General features: G+C 49.8%; 1 protein-coding gene across 3 annotated transcripts in view; it reads right to left on the reverse strand.

The window, feature by feature from the left end:
• The window catches only part of NKAIN1 (sodium/potassium transporting ATPase interacting 1), a 44,308-nt gene that overhangs the window by 2,710 nt on the left and 18,794 nt on the right, over positions 1 to 22,804 (reverse strand). The window contains exons 2-3 of one of the 3 annotated variants that reach the window (XM_043445600.1): positions 2,711 to 2,848; positions 399 to 479 (exon numbers count right to left, since the gene is read on the reverse strand). In XM_043445600.1, the coding sequence (XP_043301535.1) occupies positions 399 to 479; positions 2,711 to 2,848 (219 nt within the window). Of the gene's footprint in view, positions 1 to 398; positions 480 to 2,710; positions 2,849 to 22,804 lie in introns of those variants that run through there. The other 2 variants (XM_043445602.1, XM_043445601.1) reach the window with 2 other exon arrangements.

Here is a 22,804-nt window from a genome sequence, read left to right on the forward strand (position 1 = left end):
CCTCTCTTTCTCATCTGAAAAATATCAGAATTGGACTCAAATCTTTGCAGTCTAGGCCATACAAAGCATGTTGCATTTTCACCTCTTTTGCACTGAACACGTGTGGAGCCTAAGAGAAGTTTTCTGGGTCATGACATATTGATGGTTTCTTCTGAGACTGCAATCAACTGGAACCCCAACCCATCTTCATCAGATTGCCCTTCAGCTTCATCATTTGTTTTTGAGAAGTACAGAGGAGGCCAGAAATGAAAATGTAGGGGTGGAGGGAGAGCACAGATTACTCCAATGTGTAGAGAGCGTTCTCTTTAAGAGATGACACCCCAGACCCACACCACAGGAGCCCTCGGGGCAGGAGATGCCAGGCTTTGCCCTCTGACAATGCCAGGCCCGAGGCTTACCTGGGACAGCTGTCCAACCTCCAAATAGAAGCAGATGATAAATGCATTCCAGCCAACCCAGAGCACCAGCCAGGCTGCATACTGGGGAAAGCAAAAGGAGGGGCGGGTCAGGGCGGGGCCTGGGGGAGTGGAGAGGGGGCGGGTCAGTGGACCAAAGAGACCTCTGCAGGGGAAACTATGACAATGCCTCACTCAGCACTTCTCAGTTTATAAATCATCTTCCAACCAGGCTCCCTTATGAGAGCCCTGCAGGGAAAGCACTGTCTTTCTCTTTAAAGCTAAGCTAAGAAAAAAAGATAATAATAATAAAGCTAAGCTAAGGCTCAGAGAAGAGATTTACTTTTTCCAAGATCACACAGCTAGGAAGAGGTAGGGCTGGCATGCAAACCCAAGTTCTCTGGTAGGTAATCCTATCCACTCTGTGAAAGTGAAAGTGAAGTCACTCAGTCGTGTCCGACTCTTTGCAGCCCCATGGACTGTAGCCTACCATGTTCCTCCATCCATAGGATTTTCCAGGTAAGAGTACTGGAGTGGGTTGCCATTTCCTTCTCCAGAGGATCTTCCCGACCCAGGGAATCAAACCCGGGTCTCCCGCATTGCGGGCAGACGCTTTACTGTCTGAGCCACCAGGGAAGCCTGTAGAGAACCGCAGACACCAACCAGATGGCATCCTACACATGGCAAAGAACTAGAGAGGAGCTCGATGTTGTTGTTGTTTAGTCTCTAAGTCATGTCTGACTCTTTTGTGACCCCATGGTCTGTAGCCTCCCAGGCTCCTCTGTCCATGGGATTTTTCAAGAATACTGGAGTGGGTTGCCATTTCCTCCTCCAGTGGATTTTCCCATCCCAGGGATTGAACCCACATCTCTTACATATTCTGCATTGGCAGGTGGGCTCTTTTACCACTGAGCCACCTGGGAAGCCCAAGGAGCTGGATGATTTCCACCAAAATCCTATGCCTGTGATTCTAATGGCAGCCTCCTGGCAGAAGTGCTGTTTACAGAGGTGCCTGGGGCATTCCTGAGGACTGGAGAGAAGAGTCCTCTGAGGTGAGGGAGCGCTTTGGAAGGGCCCTGTCCACCTCTGGAACTGAGCCTGTGGGAGGTGGGGAAACTCACCCTAGAATGAGGGTGAGTGGGCTCAGGGGTGGGAGAGGCATGAGATTACATGTCATCGGTATTTGAGGTGTCCGGCATTTATGAAGCAAACCTACCAAAGAGCCTCTTCCCTCAAGAGACGTGTGTGAATGGGTCACTGAGGAAGAGCAGCAGATGAGGATGAGACTAGCTGAAAACGGGAATTTGATCTTCAAGGACCAGGGCTTGGAAAGAGGAAGTAGGCGGAGGGATCCAGGGACACAGTGCACTCCTGGGACTGGGCGCAGGAGGCGCTGGCCTCAAAATCACACAAGCCTCTCGAGCACATGCTTGATGAACATCAGGGGACAGGAGCCAAGCCTTCCTGAAGCAACTTGAGAAACCAGACCAGACCAAGGGCATCCCTCACACGGACCTACTGGGGCAGTGTGGGGATGCAGCAGGAGCCTTCGCTCTGGAAGCGATGCTCTAACCCTGCCACTTATTAGCTGTGTGACTTAAGGAGGCCTCGTCACCTTTCTGAGCCTCATGTCCTCATCTGGAAAATGAAGACAGTAAGATACACCTGGCAGGGCTGTCGTAAAGGTAAGTGAAGCTAGTGAAACTCTTGGCATGTGTCTGGCACACGGGAAAGTGAAGTGTGAAAGTGAAAGTTGCTCAGTTGTGTCCGACTCTTTGCAACCCCATGGACTGTCCACAGAATTCTCCAGGCCAGAATACTGGAGTGGGTAGCCTATCCCTTCTCCAGCGGATCTTCCCAACCCAGGGATCGAACCCAGATCTCCAGCATTGCAGGCAGATTCCTGACCAGCTGAGACACAAGGGAAGCCCAAGAATACTGGGGTGGATAGCCTATCCCTTCTACAGGGGATCTTCCCAACCCAGGAATCAAACCAGGGTCTCCTGCATTGCAGGCAGATTCTTTACTAACTGAGCTACCAGGGAAGCTCTGGCACATGAGAGGCACTCACTCAATGATACATCTGGTTAATAGTTGGACTTTTCTGTAGAAAATTCTTTAGGAAAGTACTAATCTTGTCTCCACTGAGCAAAGAAGCACTGGGATCTGGATATCACCAGCCAGGCTGGAGCCAAGACTCAAGCAGGGGTCTAGGTGCCCTGGATTGGGGGACAGCTCTGGCTGGAGAATGAGGTAGAAATGGATGGGGGTGAGAAAGAAGGAGTTGGTTTGGGGAGGGGCCGAGTGAGCCATACCAGGATGAGGTACCGGGAGCGGTACTGCACGGTGCCAAAGATGCCCAGGATAACTGCCATGATGTGCAGGAAGTTGGCAAGGATCGGAGCCCACTGGTAGCCCAGGAAGTCAAAGATCTGCCGCTCCAGCGCAGCCACCTGTGGGAAAGAGCAGGCTGAGGCCACATCACCCCCTAAAGGAGGAAGACGGGGACTCCTCCTCAGCCTTGTGGAGCGGGGGACACCAGTTACCAGGGTGATGAGGCACCATGACCTGACTGTACACAGGCTTCAAGGTCACCCCAGCCCTGTAGGACCCAAGGGGATGCTGGGAGGTGAGGACAAATTGGTGAGGATGCGAGGGGGATGGAGCCCTAGCGATCACTTTGGGGTGGGCTAGTGGGTGACGGGAGCCAGGGTTCAGAACACCTTCCATCCTGCCAAGAAGCCTCCCCACCTGGCACCTGTAGCTCCCCTGGGAGGTGAGTCTCAGCCAGTGGAGTCAGGATTCAGACTGGCTCTCCCAGCACTGGTCTAGGGATGAGCCATGGCCCTAGAGGGCCCAGGGGAGCCTGTAGGACTGAGTCTCCTCTTTTAAGGACCCCTCTCTGGAGGTTGTCCTGGCCCAGGGGACCCACGGGCTGCAGAAAAAGGGATTGTTTTTTCCCTCTTTCTCCTCCTGCTTCCACACTAACTTTGTGCTCCTTGGCAGTGCCTTCCCACATGAATGCTTGTGTTTGGTCACGTGACTTGCTTCATTCAGTGAGATTTGAACAAAGAGGAAGCAGGTGAAAAAGCTTGAAAAACGCCGGTGCATTGGAGCTTGCCCACTTTTTACACTTGTAACATAGAGAACACCTTTTGAAAGAGCTCAGGCTGACCTTCAGGAGGACAAGAGGGCACGGGGAAAAGAGCCAAGGCATCTGAGCCGACAGCGAGTCAACCATTAACACACATGAGTGAGGCCATCCTAGATCACTCAGATGCTAGCCAACCCACCAACAGACCAAAGACATGTCACTAGACCAAAGAACCTCCAGCTGACCCACAGAATCATGAGCTAAATCAAGTGGTTGTTTTATTTTTTGTTTTTATTGCTATTTTTGAATTTTCAGCCATGTCGTGTAGCTTGTGGGATCTTAGTTCCCTGAATCAGGGATTGAACCTGGGCCCATGGCAGTCAAAGCCCTGAGTCCTAACCACTGGACCGCCAGGGAACTCCCTAAAATGGTTGTTTTTGCACCACTACATTTTGGAGGGATTTGCCATGCAGCAGGAGGTAACTGTTATAGGACTCGATCAACAGTCCCTTTCCAGTAGCCCCTGAGTCAACCTTTCAGCTGATACACTTAGGAACAAAGATCCCAAGGATACCAATGGTTGTTGACCATCCCATATCCCTCCTTCTGTTGACAGAACCTATCTCTTTGTTTTGGAAACTGCCTCCCAGACCCTCAGTCCATGCACTAATTTCTGCGGTGGGCTCGGGACCCAAGTCTAACTAAATAAGCAGCACACAGTGATCTGCTCAGGGAAGGACTCTCTCTGCGCTCTGCCCCTGAGAGTTGCCTGGATATTTGCTGGGCATCAGGACAGAGATGCCGCCTGTCCACCAAGATACCTGGATGGGTGTAGTGTCAGCTGAGAGCTCCTGGGGACTGTCTTTGCCAGCACGCAGGGGACAGCCTGCTTGAGGAGGAAGCCAGAGCTAAGGGACAGAGTGAGGAAAGAAGAGGGAACACGCCAAGGGGAGGGTCTGAGGATCTAGCCACGACGAAACGAGTTCTCCCTCCTTGTACTGATTTGTCACTTATACCCAAGAGTCCTGACTACCTAGAAGGAGAGAGAAGAGAGTCTGTCTGGGTAGGGAGAGAAGATCCTAATAAAATAAGATCCCAGAAGGCTTTTTCCTGGCCAGGAGGCAGGAGGAGGTGGAGGTGATGGTTCCACACAGATGGTAAAGCTTGGGCAGACGCCCAGGAAGCTGCAGGCCCAACCCTGGCATCCATTGACCTGGCACCGGCCTGCCTCTTGCTGGTGACTCCCCTCCCAGCGCTCTGCAGGTTGTAAAGAGCTTTCCAAGTTCATCTCTCATTGGATACTTCTTGGCAGAAAGGCACCGCTGAGATCATTATCTCAGAGGAAAGCAACAGTGAGGCTCAGAGAGAGGAAGTGACTTGCCCAAGGTCACACAGCAGGTTGGTGGCAGAGCCAGGCAGACATTTTGCTTTTCTCTGCCTTCTGTCCCATCTTAGCACCAACACATCACCTTTCCCGGTTGCCACTGGCTCGGGAGTTTAGACATGTGGTTTCTGGTTGAGGTTCTAACACTGACTCCTGGTTTACTTGGGCAGACTACCTTCTCTGTGGGTCTTGGGCTCTTCTTCCATATACAAAAGCTGCCAAACTAAATAAGGGCCCTTCTGGTCTTGAATCCAGTGGCCTGCTCCCAAAGCTCCTGCCCCAATTCTGTTCTCCTTTCTACCCTGACCCTGCAAGGCCCTGAGGAGCCCTGGGAGTTTGAGGTCCAGCTGGGTGCTCTAGACTCAGCTGACATGGGATCCTAGAAATGAGGTTGTGACAGGGTTGCCCAGGCTCATAGTGTAGCTGGGGAGACACCCTGCCTGGACACAACTACCTAAACCTGACATCACCCCCACCCCCACCCTGGCCCTTGCTCAAAACCCTTGTGTTCTCAGGGACCTCACTGATGGAGTGAGCAGCAGTCAGCTGCAGCTCTACTGTGTGACTCGGGACAAATTACTTCCCCTCGCTGAGCCTATTTCTTTCATTATAAATCGGGAAGACAGTAATTCCCCTAGGAAGTTGTGAGGATATGGAGACATCACATAAACTATTAGACTTAATATATGGTAGTTAATTAACAGAAGACCTAACAGTCAAAGCTTCTTAGTTGGGCTTTGAAGGCTGCTAGGATCTGGCTCAATTCTTTATTCCAGGTCAGTTTCTGCCCCCAAGCAGCTGAAATAACAGTTGAGGTTCCACTATCATTTCCCTTTTCCTATACCCAAGTCCTCATTTTTCAAAATATAGCAGTTTTCTCCTTCCCTAGCAAGACTTCCTGCCTGGCCCAAAGGGATCTCTCTTTCCACTGAATATGGAACACTAGCTGTTCTTGTCACTCTGAGCCATCCTTCCAGCCTCCCTCCAGCCTCCCATCCAACACTCACCCACTCATTCATCAAAACCCCATCCACATCCATTTATTCATCCCTCTGACATCTGACATGCCCTCATCCATCCAGGGTCCATCATTTATTTATTCACAGAACGTTTAGTCTGTGTCAGGCACCGTGCTGACGCTGGGATGCTGAAGTGAATATGTTGTAGTCCCTGCCCTTTGGGAACTCAGAGCCTAGGCAGGGAGATGGATGGAAAACCGGACAGTTACAGACCATTGTGATCAGCGTGATAACCCAGGCCTGAACGATGCTGCCTCTTCTGCCGAAGGTGAGTGCAGAGATCAACTTAAATAAATAAATATTTTAATTGAGATTCCACGTCTTATATATAATCCCAATTTTAAAGTTGTATTTTACTCGAAAACTGAGTCAAAATACTCCAGAACTCCTGCTTCCGCAGCACTGATATGCAACTAATTAACAACAAAAGATAAGAACAAAAAACAGGAGGAGTATCTCCCCCATCTGGTTGCACCAGCTTAGAAACACTAGTCTGAGGACTGCAGTAGGTGTAAATCATAACTGGCCTTGGAGTGTCCTTTTTCCTTTGATGAGAGGACTTGTGTGGAGACAACAGCAACCTATCCCTTTGCAAAAAGTTCAAGTGCACATTTAGTGAGAGGGAAAAAATGACTTTGGGGAGATTTTGACCTGGCCAGCCTACAGGCCAGACACAAGCTGGCTTCTTGGGTCTCCCTTCTCCATGAGCCAGCACGAGGCTTCTGTGGGCAAGTGCTGCAGCCTCCTGCCAGATTTCCTGGCAGAGGGAGGCTGCTGACCACCTCTCTGGAATGCTTTTTCTAAAGCAGATTTTGCTTGAGTCACTCTGTCGTCCATGCAGCCCAGAGAGCCTGGGGTAATCCCTACGGCCTCTGGGCCAGCCAACTCACGGGTCACCAGGACCCCAGACAAGCAGGATGAGTGCGCTAACCAGTCCCAGAAGGACAGAAGAGATCCAGACCCCTCAGCCCCACAGCCCTGGTCTGGATTTGTCAGCGCCCACAGAGTAAGTCCCACTTTCCTGCCCATCGGTCAGTCCTCTCTGCCCTTGATCTGAATGCCCCTCTGTGCCGCTTCCTGACCCAGACCCCCCAGGCCCCCTTTCACGAGCCCCTCCACACCAGTGAGTGTCTCTCTGGCCTCAGAGCCTTTTCTAAGGGGTTCCCCACCCACTACACATTGCACCCAAGGACCCTGCTTCTCTGGAGTCTTCTCAGTGACTCTGTTTCTCTTCTCTCATCTCCTGTTCCTCGGGCCCAAAGGTGGGATCCTGGGGTCCCAACACTGCCTGGCAGAACTGTCCCACCCTCATCCACGGCTGGCTCCATCATCCACTCCAGGTCAGGTCCATTCCTTGAAGACGATTCCTTGATCCCTGCTTCACCCTGGTTGACTCTAACATTGGAGGGGCGGCCACCCCCTCCAGCACCTCAACCTCTCAGCCTCTCGCCCCTGACCCAGGCTTCCATCCCTCCTTGTCCACAGCCACCTCTTGGGCTGGGTCATCACCTGTAACTGCCATGCTTTCCAAAGTCACCGATTTCTGAGCCCCTCTCGGACCGCCCCAGCTTCTTTCCAACAGCCTTCATGATGACGAGCCCAGCCCAGGGCGCCGGGTCCCCAGCCCTCCCCTCACTTCCATTCCCCACTTCACATCCCAGCTCAGCCTGCTGGGATCACAGGACCCCTCACTTCACCATCAGCTTCGCCTGCAACCCAAACTCTCATACTCCTCTGCTTTTTCATCACGAATGTCAGGAAAAGCCCACTCCTGGACAAACCCAATTAATAGATTTCTTAGTTCTTGAAAAGCAGCCGAGCATTGCTGCAGTCACTCCCTGGGGCAGACTGGGGCCCCTGGAGCTCTGGAATCATCAACTCCAAGAAGCTCCCCAGGGAACTCACTCTCCCTGATGATATTCAGGTCCTCTCGCTGTCCTCCACCTCCTGGGTGTCCTTCACCCCTACTCTGGGTGAAGACCTGGTCTCCTTCACCCCCATCTACTATACTTGAGGCTCCATTCCGCCTCCCACCCAAGGCCAATGCCTCCTCCTGCACTTGGAACTCTGTCCTCTACCTTCTCAGGAGCCCACATCATCCACAATTTCTTTTCTTATAAACTCAACTTCTTCCCCTGCCTGGGATCCTTCCTACTGGCTCCTAGACATGCTCAAATCTCTTCTGTTTAAAAAAAACAACCACTTTTCCCCTCCAGCGAATGCCTTATCTATCCCAATGTTCTCACATCCAAAGTTGATTAAAGGTCTTCACACCCTTCCTGCCACTCACTCCCTCACCCACCTGCTGTAACAATTTGGTCCAGAAATTAGGAGCAGAGCTGGGTTAGAACCCTGGTTTTTCTATAACTCTGGGCAAGTCACTGAACCTCCCTGTACCTCAGTTTCCTCACCAACAAAATGGGTATGTTTCACAGTATCTCCCTCATCTGATCTTGAGGAGAGTCAGCACCATGTAAAATTATATTCCGTTGCAGAACTCCCCCCTCCTCCCCGCCTCCACCGCTTAATTTTTTTCCGTGGCATTTTTCACTGACTAACGTACTACTTACTGCTTATTTACCGTCTCCTGCATTAGACAGTGAATTCCATGAGAGTGGGGATGTTCACTGCTGTGTTTCCAGCGGCGAGAGCCACACCTGGCACACACATCCTCCACTTCTCAGGCCTGACTGCGGTGCAGCCCAGCCCCTCTTCACACCCCTTGTGTCCCAGCAAATGCGTGCCCCGACTTCCCGCCAGCTTCAGTCCTTTAAGCCTCCAGCCCCTTTATAACCAAGTACCCATTGGATGGTTCATCATGAACTTAATATGCCCAAACCCGGTCCATTTCCAGGGATGTGGGTCCCATGAGGTGTTCAGCTGCAGAGCTAGAAAGTTAAGCTTTAGGTCCTAGTCTCTTGCTCACCTGCATGCCCAGCCTGTCATCAAGTCCCGGCTCTCTGATCTTCTGAATCTCTCACATCTGGCCATTTTCCTCCCTCTCCCCTCTCTCACCTGGCCAGTTGCAATACCAGCCCCCAGGCCACTTCAAGCCTAACCCACCCTTCTTTCCGGAGTGAAGCCTCCACCAGGCTCCCCTGCTGCCCCTCCCCTGGCCCTGAGCGCCCCACCCCCCTCCCTGATTATTTATTTATCGGGTAGCTGCCAGCTGAGGGGGATGCAGTTGCCATGGGAACCTTCAGCCCTTGCCTCTGTTCTCAGTAGGATGCTCTTGTCTGTCTAGACGCCAGCCCCAGGAGCCCAACATCAGGTGGGGGGCTGGGGGTTGAGGGGTGAAGAATGAATAATGCAGATGGGCCCACCCCAGCCCCAGAAAACTAGCTGGGGGAGAGGGCTAAGCCTGGGGCCACAGAACCCCATCAGAAGCCTCTTGTGCCCAAGCCCTTGCCAGCCAGGTCTGCAAGTCAACCACTTTTTGCCCCAAATTCTAGCTATGTCACCAGGGAACTTAGATACAGAAGTCAGATTGTCTGGGGAAACAATGAGGAATGGGACCCTGAAGTTTCTGGAGAGTAGTTTGGTCCAACCTGGTCTCCTTTACTGACTTCATATTATTCATTTTTTTCCTTCACTGACTTTAGTTCACAGAGAGGCTGAGGCGAGAAGAGCTCACCACTGGGGGCTCTAGGCAGACCAGAGTTCCATTCCCAGATCAGTCCCTGACTCACTGGGTGACCTTGGGCCAGTTACTCCCCCTTTCTGAGCCAGCTCACTGGGAAAATGCCCTGAGGATTCCGGACAGTGCATGTGAAGCTCTAAAGCGGGTGCCTGGTACACAGTTGGTGCTTAGGACATGGCAGCAGCCTTAGATGCATCCCCAAACCCAAGCCCCCCTTTTCCCAATGGATTTCTGAGGCAGCTGACAAAATTAAAGTCGACTCAGCTCCTCATCCGTGAAATGAGGTAGTGGGACTGAAGCCACAGATGGCAAAGCTGGAAGGACCCCTGGAGACCCGCTGGCCCAACCCCTCATTAGAGAGGTGAGCAAACTGCCAGCAGACAAGGGCAGTGACTTGTCTAAGGGGAGGGTCTTCTCTCTTTCTCTGAGCTCTGTCTCAGAGCTCAGGGATGGACCCCCTCTCCAGGGTCCATCTGGCGTCCATAGCCATTTGAGCATGAGTTGAAATAAACACCCAGCAAGAGATTAAAAAGAGTGCAGTCAACGGAGACCAGGTAGTCTCTGGCAGGGTCGGGAAGATGGACCTAAAAGGGACTCAATTCATCCGACAAGTATTTCTTGAGCACCTACTATGTGCCAGGCACAATACAGGGTATATGATGATAAGCAAGCTAGCGTGGCTTTGGCCTCAGAGAATTCAGGCCTAGAGACTAGATACCACAGTCCTCTGGGAGCTGAGGATAGAGGCTTCTCTGCCTGGTTTCCCACCCACTGTGTGTAGTGACTTGAGGGGAATTCCTCCGACCTGTAACACACACTCTCTCTCCCTTTCTTTGCCAGGGCTCTCGCAGCCCTTCTGCCTCTCTCTGGCCCAGCCTGGATCCTCCTGGAAAATGTCCAAGGCTATCACTGTTAAGTGAAAAGACAAAAAAAAAAAAAAAAAAAAAAGAGCTGCAGAACAATATGATTCCATTTATGTTTAAAAAAAAAAACCAAAAAGAAGACAGATACAAGATGTGTGTGACTGTAAGTGCCGAATCGAGAGCCAGGGAAACATACAACAAATGGTTATGAGAAGTTCTCCCTAGGGAGCGGGAAAGGGGAGACTTTTACTTTTAAATACACAACACTTTTGGATTTCTGAGATGTTTTACAACAAAGCTACAATTTTTTTAAAAGCTAAGAGAAAATGTTGTAAGATGTTGTTGATTCATCACAAGACTATGTGGAAGAGCACCTGGGTGGCTCAGGATCTGAGATCTCCTGTGACGAGAACGTGCTTTGGGACCTAGGGAAAAACTCCTCTGGGCCTCTGTTCTCATCTGCACTATGGGGCCGATCCAGCTCCCGGTTACTATCCAGGCCTGCTGTTGCTGCAGCCTACCTGCCTGCAGGGGTACTGGCCTTGGGGTCCTGGGACCCCTGCTCAGAGCCTCACGGCTCTTTTTCCCTAGAAGATGGTTTTGCCAGTTCCTGGTACAACCTGTCTCTCTCGGTTCTGCCTGGGTCATCACAGCCCTGCCTCCCCTTGCCTGACTATACCCAGACCCATCACCATCCCTTCTCGAGGTGCCAGCAGCCCTCTCCCCAGAGCCCTAGTGTGGCTACCTTGTTGTGAAGGTTCCCCTCTTACACGGCAGGCTCAGAGCAGTCTTCTTGAGTCTCCACAAGTGTTCCAGACAGGATGTGGCAGAGCTAAGATCTGAGTTCTTATCTCTACCTCCACTGCTCTTTCTACCCGCCAGACATCTGTCCAGACAGCCAAGGGGACATGAAGGGACAGAGCAGACGTGGGGACAGAATCTGCTCTGCTCTGATAAGCCACCCAGCCCAGCCTCCCATGGGCAGTGCAGTAACAGCTGATGTTTATTAACTTCCAACCAGTGCCAGGCACTGTTCTGAGCACTTCACATCTGTTCATTCATTCATTCTGCCAACAGTTCTTGAGTGGCTTTTGCGGGCTTAGCGCTGAGAGCTCAGTCCTGAGTCCACAGGGCCCAGATCCTTCCCTCACTGGATGAGAAACCTTCCCCTCCTCGGGACAGATAGCAGAACACCCAGCCCAGGCCAGGGAGCAGGGGAAGCCGGAGGGGGCAAGAAGAGAAGAAGCTCTTTCCCACAAGAAGACTAGGGGCTTTGCTGGTGGTTCAGGGGTTAGGACTCTGAGCTTTCACAGCCGAGGGCCCAGGTTCAATCCCTGATTGGGGAACTAAGATCCCACAAGCTGTGCAGTGTGGATGAAAAAACAAAACAAAATACAAAGAAACCCCCCCACCAAAACTAAACTAACCTCTCCCAATGGGTCTTAGAATTGTACAGCCACTTATTGAGTACCTACTGTATACAGCCCCTCATACTCGGGTCACATCGTTCTCTACCTTTTCTTGTGTGCCACATGGCTTGCAGGCTAGCGCAGAGTCCTAACCACTGGACCAGTCGGGAAGTCCCAGGTCACATCTCTTAATCTGACCTCTACTGATAGATGAGGAAACTGAGGCTCAGGGAAGCCAAGGGGCTTACCCAGGGTCACATGGAAGAGCGGAGTCTGCACATGTCTGCTGGGGCAGAGCCCTTACAGAACCCCACCATGTGGTTCTTGGAGACTAGGATACTCACTCCTACAATCCCACGCCTTCTGCTCTCGAGGGGTAACCTCCTTCCGCCCCAGTGCTGCGCCCTCTTCCTCAAGACAGCTCCCCAGCCTCCAAGCCCCCAGACTGCCATCTGTCTGTCCTCACACCCTCCTGCTGTGGCCCAGCCCCCTACCTCATCTGGGCCTGGAGGAGCCAGGGAGCAGCTGGTCACTACCTTCCACATAATTAGCCCTCGGAGACCACACTTAGAGTTGTTAGAGAGGCCCTGGACTGTCTCAGTGGGCTAATCTGGCCAGTCCTGGACTATCCTGAGGCAGCGGCTGGGGTTTGGCCTCTGTCTCCATGGCAACCCCATCCCCTCACCCCAGTGACTGCTGACCTATCCCCAGCTGGGGGGCTCCTCAGGCCCCTTCTGGGCAGATCTATCCCCCTATACCTCTGAGCCGGCAGCTACATAAGAACAACAGGCCTTGAAGAGGCCTAATTGGCATACATCTACATTAATTTGCATAACCCTTGGGCCTAGCAGCCCAGGGTGATACCAAGGTCAGTCTAAAATCAAAGGGTCCCTCTATCTCATGGGGCGCCTAACTCCTCATCAACCATCTGGTCCAAATTCATAGGCGCCATGGTGGGAGGTGGCATGGACAGTGCAGAGAAGGACCTTCAGACCAGTGACTCAGTCTGAGTCTCCTCCTCTGTAGAATGGGCACAAGGTGCCTATTTGACAGCAGTGTTGAGAAAATCAAGGGGTATTCTAGATTCCCAGTGGTAAAGAACCCACCTGCCAATGCAGAAGATGTAAGAGATGTGGGTTCACCCCTGGATGGGGGAGATCCCCTGGAGGAGAGAATGACAACCAACTCCAGTTTTCTTGCCTGGAGAATCCCAGGACAGAAGAGACTGGCAGACTATAGTCCAAAGGGTTGAAAAGAGTTGGACAAGACTGAAGCGATTTAGCGTGCACACACATTTGTAAATTCATTCCCAAGTCCAGGCCTTGCCCCACTCCTCCAACCGCCAATCTCCAGTCCTGGCACTCTGCTTTCTGCTTGTGGGCATACCCTTCTTTACAGGCCCAGAAAAGCCCACGAGCCTGCCCTCCCCCAGAAGGCTCCTCCTACCAGGCCCTCCCTACCGCTAATTTCTGGGTCTTGGCAAGACCCAGCTTTGGCCTTTCAGCAACAACACCTCTGGGCTTTGACCTGGTTGGTGCACAGCTGGGAAGCAGGGCAGTAAAGGGCATCTGGCCTGGCCTGGCCCCTGGCCCCACCACTCCAGTGTACCCTTGGGAAAACCATGCAAGGCAGTTCAGGGCATGCTCTGGAGTCACACTGCTTGGGTTTATCTGCCATATGAGCCTGAGTCTCCCCCTCTGTAAATGGGGATATCAAGTCTCTGCACTTCTTGGACTTGTGAAAATGAAATGAGATAATGTATGTCAAGTGCCGGATAACCAGCACTCCATAAATGTTAACTATTATTATTAAAATAATGACAGTAATAAGAAAGAAACTTGAGGCCACCTGGAGGGTTAAAGAAGGGTTTACAGAGGAGGTGATGCTTAAAGTTGGCCTTGGACTTCCCCGGTGGTCCAGTGGTGCTGGTTTGATTCCTGGTCCAGGAAGAACCCACAAGCCCGTGCACCATAACTTAAGAGTGGCCCTAGCTCGCCACAACCAGAGAAAGCATTTGCATGGCAACAAAGACCCAGCACAGCCAAAAATAAAATACATAATAAATTTTAAAAGAATAAAATAAATATGGTCTTGGACTTAAAAAAAACAAAACAACAACTGCAAATCTTCTGGACATCCCTTAAAAGGACACACAGTAAATTATGACATCTCCCTAAGATGAAACCAACACAGACATTACAATAGAGGGTGGAAAGAGGGTCAAGCTGTGTGGTGTGAAAAGGCTGCAGGACCACCTGAGAAGTATGATCCTTTTTCTCTTTCTTTTGGCTGTGCCGAGAGGCATGAGAGATCTTAGTTCCCAACCAGGGATCAAACCTGTGCCCCCTGCAGTGGAAGCTCAGAGGCCTAACCACTGAACCACCAGGGAATTCCCAGCAGGATCTAAATTTTGTGCAGAAGAAAGAAAAAGAATCATCAAACTATCATCAAACTGTTAACTCTGGAGACTGGAACTGGAGGGGGGTCTTTGAGGGTTCACTAGAGAGATTTCTGTAAGGTTGCTACATTGATGAGCAATGTTTTTAAAAGAAAACAAAATAAAGAAGAAATTACCGGGGGATGAATGAGCATGGGCAAACCCCCCCCCACCCCCCGAGGTGTGGGTGGGGTGATCAACCATCCCGATTGGCCTGGGGCTGTGGAGTTTCTCCCAGATCCAGCACTTGAGGGGATAAATCCCAAAGTCCCAGGTAAACTGGGACAAGTTAGTCACCCCAGATGTGGAAGGGTGTGGACCACTTGAGGGCCTGGAGCAGCTCTGCATGGATGAAGTGAGAGCGTCAGAGTGGGAACAGCTGCAGCTAGGCCTCAGACCCAGAGCTTTGTCCCACGGGCCCCAGGAGCCAGGCAAGGTTTGAGTAGGGTTAGCCAGGGCTTCCCTGATGGTTCAGATGATAAAGAATCTGTCTGCAATGCCGGGGACTCGGGTATGATCCCTGCATCGGGAAAATTCCCTGGAAAAGGGAATGGCAAACCACTCCAGTATTCTTGCCTGGAGGATTCCATGGACAGAGGGAGAATCCATGGATGGATGCCTCAAGCATGGGGCTCCCTGACTAGGGAAGGGGGCTAGAGATGGGCAATCTGATGGAGACATGAGGCTTTCTTTGGATGGCTGAAGGCAGGAGCCAGAATCCCTCTCCCTCCTAGGACACCCACCTTCTTGGAGATGCCCCCTCTACCTCTGCCCCATTCCCATGTCCAGACGGTCAGCACATTGCCAATGCCATTCCTCAGCAGGCCCCGGAATGGGGAGTGAAGGCCTGGAAGGAGGGCGCCCTCCAGAGAGAAACTGGGGAGTGGGGGAAGACAACCCAGACAGAGAAAAACCCACCATAAACCAGGCTCTCCCAGGACATGGCTGCTATAGGCAAATGGACATTTGGATAAATATAAAGGTGATTAATCAGATTCCCCTCATTAAGTACAATGAACGATAACATATTATTAAGTCAAAAACTCACACTAGAAAGCACATTAATGAAGCTGGCACTTAGGCAGTAAGAATTAATTAATTAAGGAGGTGTAGAGGATCTCAGGAGTGGCTATGACAAGGGAAGTGAGGTAGCAAAGATCAGAAGGTTGAGGAAAACAATCAGGAGTCAACATCTGCCCAGGAGGGGACTGAGAACAGAGCCTAGGAGTTATCAGCCCAGGCTCTGGATGGAGTCCGAGCTGTCACTTAACAAGCTGTGGGATCTGGGAAAGTCATTTCCCTGAGCCTCAGTTTCCTCATCTGTAAAATGGGAATACTACTGTTACTAATACCCACTTCCTGGGGCTGTGAGAATTCAATGACATAATGTGAGTAAAGGACTTTGATATAGTAAGTGCTCAATAAATTATCATTAATTGTACAAGTCACTTTTCCCCTCGGGATCTTAATTTGTCACTGGCAAAAAGGGGATAAAGTCCTATCTTTGTCACAGAGAACCCAGGGGATGAAAATAAGAACACAACCATGAAAGCAATTGCTAAACTCTAATATGCTTTTTAAACTGTGAAATACTCTACCCACATCTGTTATTATTAGGGTAATTATGAAGTCTTTAAGGCTTCCCTGGTGGCTCAGCTGGTAAAGAATCCGCCTGCAATGTGGGAGACCTGGCTTTGATCCCTCGGTTGGGAAGATTCCCCTGGAGAAGGGAACAGCTACCCACTCCAATATTCTGGCCTGGAGAATTCCATGGACTATTCCATGGGGTCGCAAAGTCAGACACGACTCAGTGACTTTCACTATGAAGTCTTTGGTTTCATTCCAAGGCTCTTGCAGTTTGACCCCAGAGAAGCTATACAATGTAGTGGTTAAAAGTGTGGTCTAGAAGCCAGACTGTCTGGGTTTAAATCGCACCTTCAACACTTCCTAGCTGTGTGATCATCAGCAAGTCACTTAACCCCTCTGTGCTTTAATGTCTTCATCTGTAAAATGAAGATAATAATAACAGAACCTATTTCATGGGGCTGTCCTGAGGCCTAAATGAGGGAGCACGTGTAAAACACTCAGAACACTTGCTGGCCCTCAGCTATAGGTGAAGCCATGCTAATGACACTGTGATTATTACTCGTGGTGTAGACTCCAGGACCGCACTGTTCAGAGGACTCCTGTTCTGAAGGCCAGGAGACCACAGTCGTCCAGGTGTGCGGGTTCCTTTAAGGCACTCTCCTTGATTCCCCTGACCCTCCCACCTCCACCCGACTCCCCACCACCACCACCACCACACTCCATCCAGTCCAGCAACTGCCTGGCTGGGTCTGGCCCCTTGCTCCACCCTTGATCTCCTCACTCACTCACCAAGCATTCGTGGACACTGACTCTGCACCAGGCCTGCACTGGCTGCTCAGAAGATTGACTCCAAGTGTCTGCGTAGGGAGAGGCCCAGAGAAGCAAGCAAGGCCTCCGCTCCAGGGACTTGCCCTGTACACGCGGCCTGATGTCCGTGTCATTGACTCCTCTCACTCATGAGAAGTGTCATTTTACGCTTGTGGACACTGTGGTGCAGGGAGCAAAGTCACAGACCCCGGGTCACAGAGCAGGATTCAAACACACACAGTGGGCTCCAGAGCCTGCACACCACCCCGCTCTCCCTATCAGCTCCTCTGGTCCACACACAGCATCAGCACCGCTGTTGCTGACGCCTCCCCCAACTGCTGAAGCCCTCCCAGAAGATCCACCAGGGCCACAGAGGCTGCTGAGACGTGTTGTGTTCAGACTCCTTGTTTGCTAGCCGTGTGATGTCCAGAGAGTCTAAACCTCCTAAGCCTCAGTTCCCTTGTCTACAAATAGGAAAAGAATTAAATCCGCCTTTCAGAGTTGACATTAGCGGATATAAAGCCTGGCACAGGAGGTGCACCCAACAGATGGCCATTCTCTGTTCTCCTCTGAGTCCAGTCCTTCCACCCACCTCACCCTCACTTTTGTAGATGGTGTTCTGATCTGCTGAAGTTTTCTCACCCCTTCAGTGAAGGTTTCTTTCATTCTCTCCGGAGGCTTTTCTGCAACCCTTCTGCCATCACCTCAAGTGGGTGGCCTGCCTGTCTTCACAGCACCCCTGCAAATCTCCATGTCAAGTGCACTATCCCAGGGCTCCCTCAAAACGCTCCCTTGAAGCTGACCCGGTGCTCCCTCTGAGTCAGCCTGGCTGAGTCAGCCTTTGAGAGTGGGCGGCCCTTGCCTGTAGCAGAGGCACTCCAACCAACACCAGGCAAGATGTCTCTACACAGAAACCTCCCGAATTTCAGGGCCTCCTCCTGACCCTGCCTTTTCCCTCCTGGACTCTGCTATGAACCTATGACATCCTGTCTGACTCAGACAATTATGAATGTTGAGACCTTGGGCAAATCATTTGACCTTTCAGGGCCTCAGTTTTTCCATCTGTAGAATGGGGCCTGCAGCCCCTACCCTACTTGCCTACCAGGTTAAGGAGTGGACTCAATGGGATAACGACTCCTGAGAACCATCAAGCTCCCCTCCTCGCTGGGCAGAACTCCTGGGCTCGCATTTTCTGTTTCAACTGGGTCAAGAGAAGCAAAACAATAAAGCCCCTGCTCCTTCTCCTTCCCACATGAGCATCTCCAACAGCAGAACTGACCTCCAAGGAGCCTGATGCAAGAGAAGAATCTCCTGGAAGTCTGTTTTATCTCAAAAGAACATGCACCTAATATTCTACTCTGGAGCTTCCCAGGTGGTGCAGTGGTAAAGAACCCACCTGCCAATGCAGGAGACGCAAGAGACATGGGTTCATTCCCTGGGTCAGGAAGACCCCCTGGAGTAAGAAATGGCAACCCACTCCAGTATTCTTGCCTGGAAAATTCCATGGACAGAAGAGCCTGGTGGGTTGAAAAGAGTCGGACATGACTGAGAAAATACACACAGACACACACACACACACTCCACTCTGACATAGAGCCTTCTCCCTCGACCACGTCCCCCCAGATCAGGATAGAATGGATCCTCTGCAGAGATGCACACAAATCAATAAATGTCTAAAGAGAAACATCAAAACCCCTCAAATCATTGTACTTGAGATTGTAGCCAGGGCAATTAGGCAAGAAAAAGAAAGCAAAGACATCTGGATTGGAAAAAAAGAAGTAAAACTATCTCTATTTCCAGATAATATGATTTTTTTTTAAATTGAATGAAAGAGTCTTTAAATTCTATAGTGCTTTACAATTTTTAATAGTTTTACTGTAATGGAAAAGGATATGGAAAAGAATACATACATACATGTATAACTGAGTCACTTTGCTTACACCGAAACTAACACAACACTATAAATCAAATATACTTCAATTACAAAAAAGTTTCACAACCTATTTGTATATAATCCTATAGCCCTTTAGCCCCTACCCTTATATTGGCCCTACCCCTTCCCTCTCCCACTGAAACCACTAGTTTGTACTCTATATCTGTGAGGTAAATGACATGACAGTGTATATAGAAAGCCCTAAAGAAGTCATACACACACACACAAGAAAAACTTAGAGCTACTAAATCAGAGCACTAAAGTTGCAAAATCAGTATGCAAAAATCAGTTTTATTTCTATATACTAGCAATGAACAATTCAAACTTGAATTAAGGAAACAATTTCATCTGTGATAATATAGAAAATAATAAAGTACTTGGGATAAATTTAACCAAGGAGGTGCAAGACTCATACACTGAAAACTACAAAATAATACTGAAAGAAATTAAAGACCTAAACAAATGGGAAGACATCCAGTGTTCATAACCTAGAAGACTTAATATTGTTAAGATTGCAATGCTTCCAAATTGATCTACAGATTCAATGAATCTCTATCAAAATTCAAACTACTGTTTTTGCAGAAATGGATAAGCCAGCCCTAAAATTCATATGGAAACGCAAGGGGCCCAAAACAACCAAAATAATCTTGAAAAAGAACAAAGTTGGAGGACTTCTTGACTTCAAAACTTAGCAACACACTACAGTAATCAAGACAGTGTGGTACTGAGATAAGGTCAGACATATAGATCAATAGAATAGAATCTAGAGTCTGAAAATAAATTCATATATTTACAAAAAACATTCAACAGGGTGCCAAGATGATTCAATGGAGAAAGTATTTATTCAATAGAGGATGCTGACACAATTAGACATCCATATGCAGAAGAATGAAGTTGGACTCCTACCTCACACCATATATAAAACTTCATTTGAAATGAATCATAGACCTAAATATGAGGGCTAAAAATACACAGCTCTTAGAAGGAACCACAGGAGTCAATCTGAGCGAACTTAAAACAGGCAACAGTTCCTAAATATGACACCAAAAGCACAAGCAGCCAAAGGAAAACTAGATAAATCGGACATCATCAGAATCAAAAACTTTTGAACATCAAAGCATACTATCAAGAAAGTGAAAAGTCAACTCATGGAATAGGAGAAAATATTTGCAAATCATAGATGTGATAAGGGTCTAGAATTCAGAATATATAAAGAACTCTTGCCGCTATTTAGTCACTAAGTCATGTCCGACTCTTTGCAACCCCATGGACTATAGTCCTCCAGACTCCTCTGTCCATGGCATTTCCCAGGCAAGAATACTGGAGTGAGTTGCCATTTCCTTTTCCAGGGAATCTACCTAACCTAGGGATTAAACCCACGTCTCCTTTACTGGCAGGAACTACCACAAGGGAAGACAAAGAACTCTTCCAATCAACAATAGAACAATAAATAGCCCAATTAAAAATGGGCAAAGGATTTGAATAGAAATTTTTCCAAAGAAGATACAAAATTGGCCAATAAGTACATGATAAGATGCTCAACATCATTAGTCACCAGGGCAATCAAACGCACAATGAACCTTACACCCACAGGAACAGTTACTCTAAATAATACAGGTAATAATAAGTGCTGGTGTAGTGAGGATGTGGAGAAACTGGAACCCTTACACATTGCTGATGGGAATGTAAAACAGTACAGCCACTACGGGAAACAGTTTGACAGCGCCTCAAAAAATTACACGTAGTTATCATGGGGCTTCCCTGGTAATTCAGACGTAAAGAATCTGCCTGCAATGCAGGAGACTTGGGTTCAGTCCCTGGATTGGGAAGATCCCCTGGAGGAGGCAATATTCTTCAGTATTCTTGTCTGGAGAATCCCCATGGACAGAGAAGCCTGCAGGAGCCTGCAGGAGTCCGTGGGCTTGCCAAGAGTTGGACGCAACTGAGCAACTAAGGCACACACACACATCACATGGCCCAGCAATTCCATGCCGAGGTACATACCTCAGAACTTAACAGAGTTCAAACAAAACTTATATAGGAATCTTCACAGCAGCATTATTCATAGCAGCCAAAAAGTGAAAACAAACCAAACATTCATCAATTGATTCGTGGATAAACAAGATGTGACACATCCATTCAATGGAATATTATTATTATTATTTTTTTATTCAATGGAATATTATTAAGCTACAGAAAGGAATGAAGGAATGACCTATGCCACAATACGCATGAACCTTAACATTATGCTAAGTCAAAGAAGCCAGTCCCAAAGGACCACATATCATATGATTCTATTGTAACAAATGTCCAGAACAGGCAAACCCAGAGAGACAGAAAGTAGATTACTGGTAACCAGGGGCCAGAGGGCAGGGGGAATGAGTTTGAGGTTTCTTTTTAGGGCAATGAAAAATGTTCTGGAGCTGGATAATGGCCATGGTTACACAACTCTGTGAACATATTAAAAACCACTGAATTGTTAAATGGTGAATTTTATGGTATATGAATTATATCTCAATGAAATAAGGAGAAAAAAAAAGTCCAGACATTTTTGCCCTTCTCATCCTGATGGAGATTACGTTCAGGGGTGGGTAGGGAGAGAGGGAGCCACGCACACAGAGACACATGTGCACAAACTGAAATTATTATTGTGCTAATAATAATGGGAGGGGTGTCAAGAATGAGAGATATGATAGACGTGGTTGAGGACGACTTCAGGGAGGAAGTGATCTGAAGGAAGAGGGGTTAGCGAGGAGAGGAGAGGAGAGGAAGAAAGAAGGTTCAGGCCGAGGATCCTGCATGGGAAGGAGCTTGGCAAGTAGAAGGGTCCAGAGAAGACCCCCATGTCTAGAGAAGGGGAAATGAGAGGGAGAAGTTAGATGGAAGGGCTGGGAGGCCCACGGTGGCTGGGGGGGGGGGGCGCCAAGCCCTCGGAGTGCTCTTTGGATAAAGATTCACGGTGTGCAGGTGGAGGGTGATATTCACCTACTGCAGGGGTCAAGTGCTCCTAGTCAACATCTGGAAAGAGTTGGGAGGTCATCTCCCCAGGCTGAGTCACTCTTCATGTGACCTGATGGAAAAAAACCCAATTCCCTGGCTTATTTAGTGGCCCCTGCTATATCGATGCTCCCAAGGAAGAAACACCGATGAAAACCAGCCTCACTGCTATGGCAACAGCAACCACTTCTGACTTGCCATCCTGATGAAAGGCCAGGTGGGAAGTCTGCCTAGCAACTGTGGTGGGTGTCAGAAGTCCCTCTCCGGGGCTTCAGGATCCCCCTTCCATCACCGCCCAGACCTTGGCTCGGGTCCCAGCTTCTCCTTCCAGTGGGGAATCACAGCCAGCTGCCAACATCTGGACAGCTCTTCACAGCTCAGACTGCGATGGATGCCACCACCCTGGAATGTGGGATTGTTAGCCCCTGTGGACAGATGAAGACACTGATGCTCAGACAGGTAAAGGGGGGCTCTGGCATCCTTCCTTCTTTGCTGCCTTCACGAGCCCATATGGGAAAGGTCTGCTCATCTGGGCAAGTCTCCTGCTCTGATTCATCTGAGGCGCCTAGGAAAGAATGGAGTGTCACTCCCCCTTCCTGTCACCCTCTTCCTTTCTTGGTGATCTACTGGTTCCGGGGGACCTGCCCCCAGTGTTCACTTCTGGCCCAACAGAAGGCTAGAGGAAGGGATCATCTGAGGTCCGTGAGAGCCCGGGTGGTAAAGAAGGAGTGTGAGAGACCCTGCACAGGAGGGCAGTACCCCCCCCTGCCGCTCTGGGTGACGCAGCTGAAGCATCCCCTTTGAAATGCCTGGCTTTGAACTTCAACACTAGGACTGACATGGTGACTGGCACTCTGTATGCACGTACCCTGTGCCAAGGGCTTCCCTGGAGGCCCAGTGGTCAGGAGTCCGCCTGCCAAGCAGGAGACATGAGTTCGATCCCTGGGTGGGAAGATTCCCTGGAGAAGGAAATAGCACCCCCCCCCTCCCCCAGTATTCTTGCTTGGGAAATCCCATGGACAGAGAAGCCTGGCGGGCTATAGTCCGTGGGGTCGCAGAATCAGACACAACTGAGAGACTTAACAACAACTCTGCTCCAGGCTTTGCGGCAAGCACTCTGTGCGCACTCTCTCATTTAAATGAGGGATGGGCTACCACCCTTTTCCTATGGAGGGGAGCGTGGCCTGAGATCTCAGAGCTGGAGGGGGCGCTGAGCAGTGGTAACCCAGGTGGTTCTGG

The sequence above is a fragment of the Cervus canadensis genome, chromosome 24 (genome assembly GCF_019320065.1).
Source record: "Cervus canadensis isolate Bull #8, Minnesota chromosome 24, ASM1932006v1, whole genome shotgun sequence".
NCBI classification, from domain to species: Eukaryota; Metazoa; Chordata; class Mammalia; order Artiodactyla; family Cervidae; genus Cervus; species Cervus canadensis.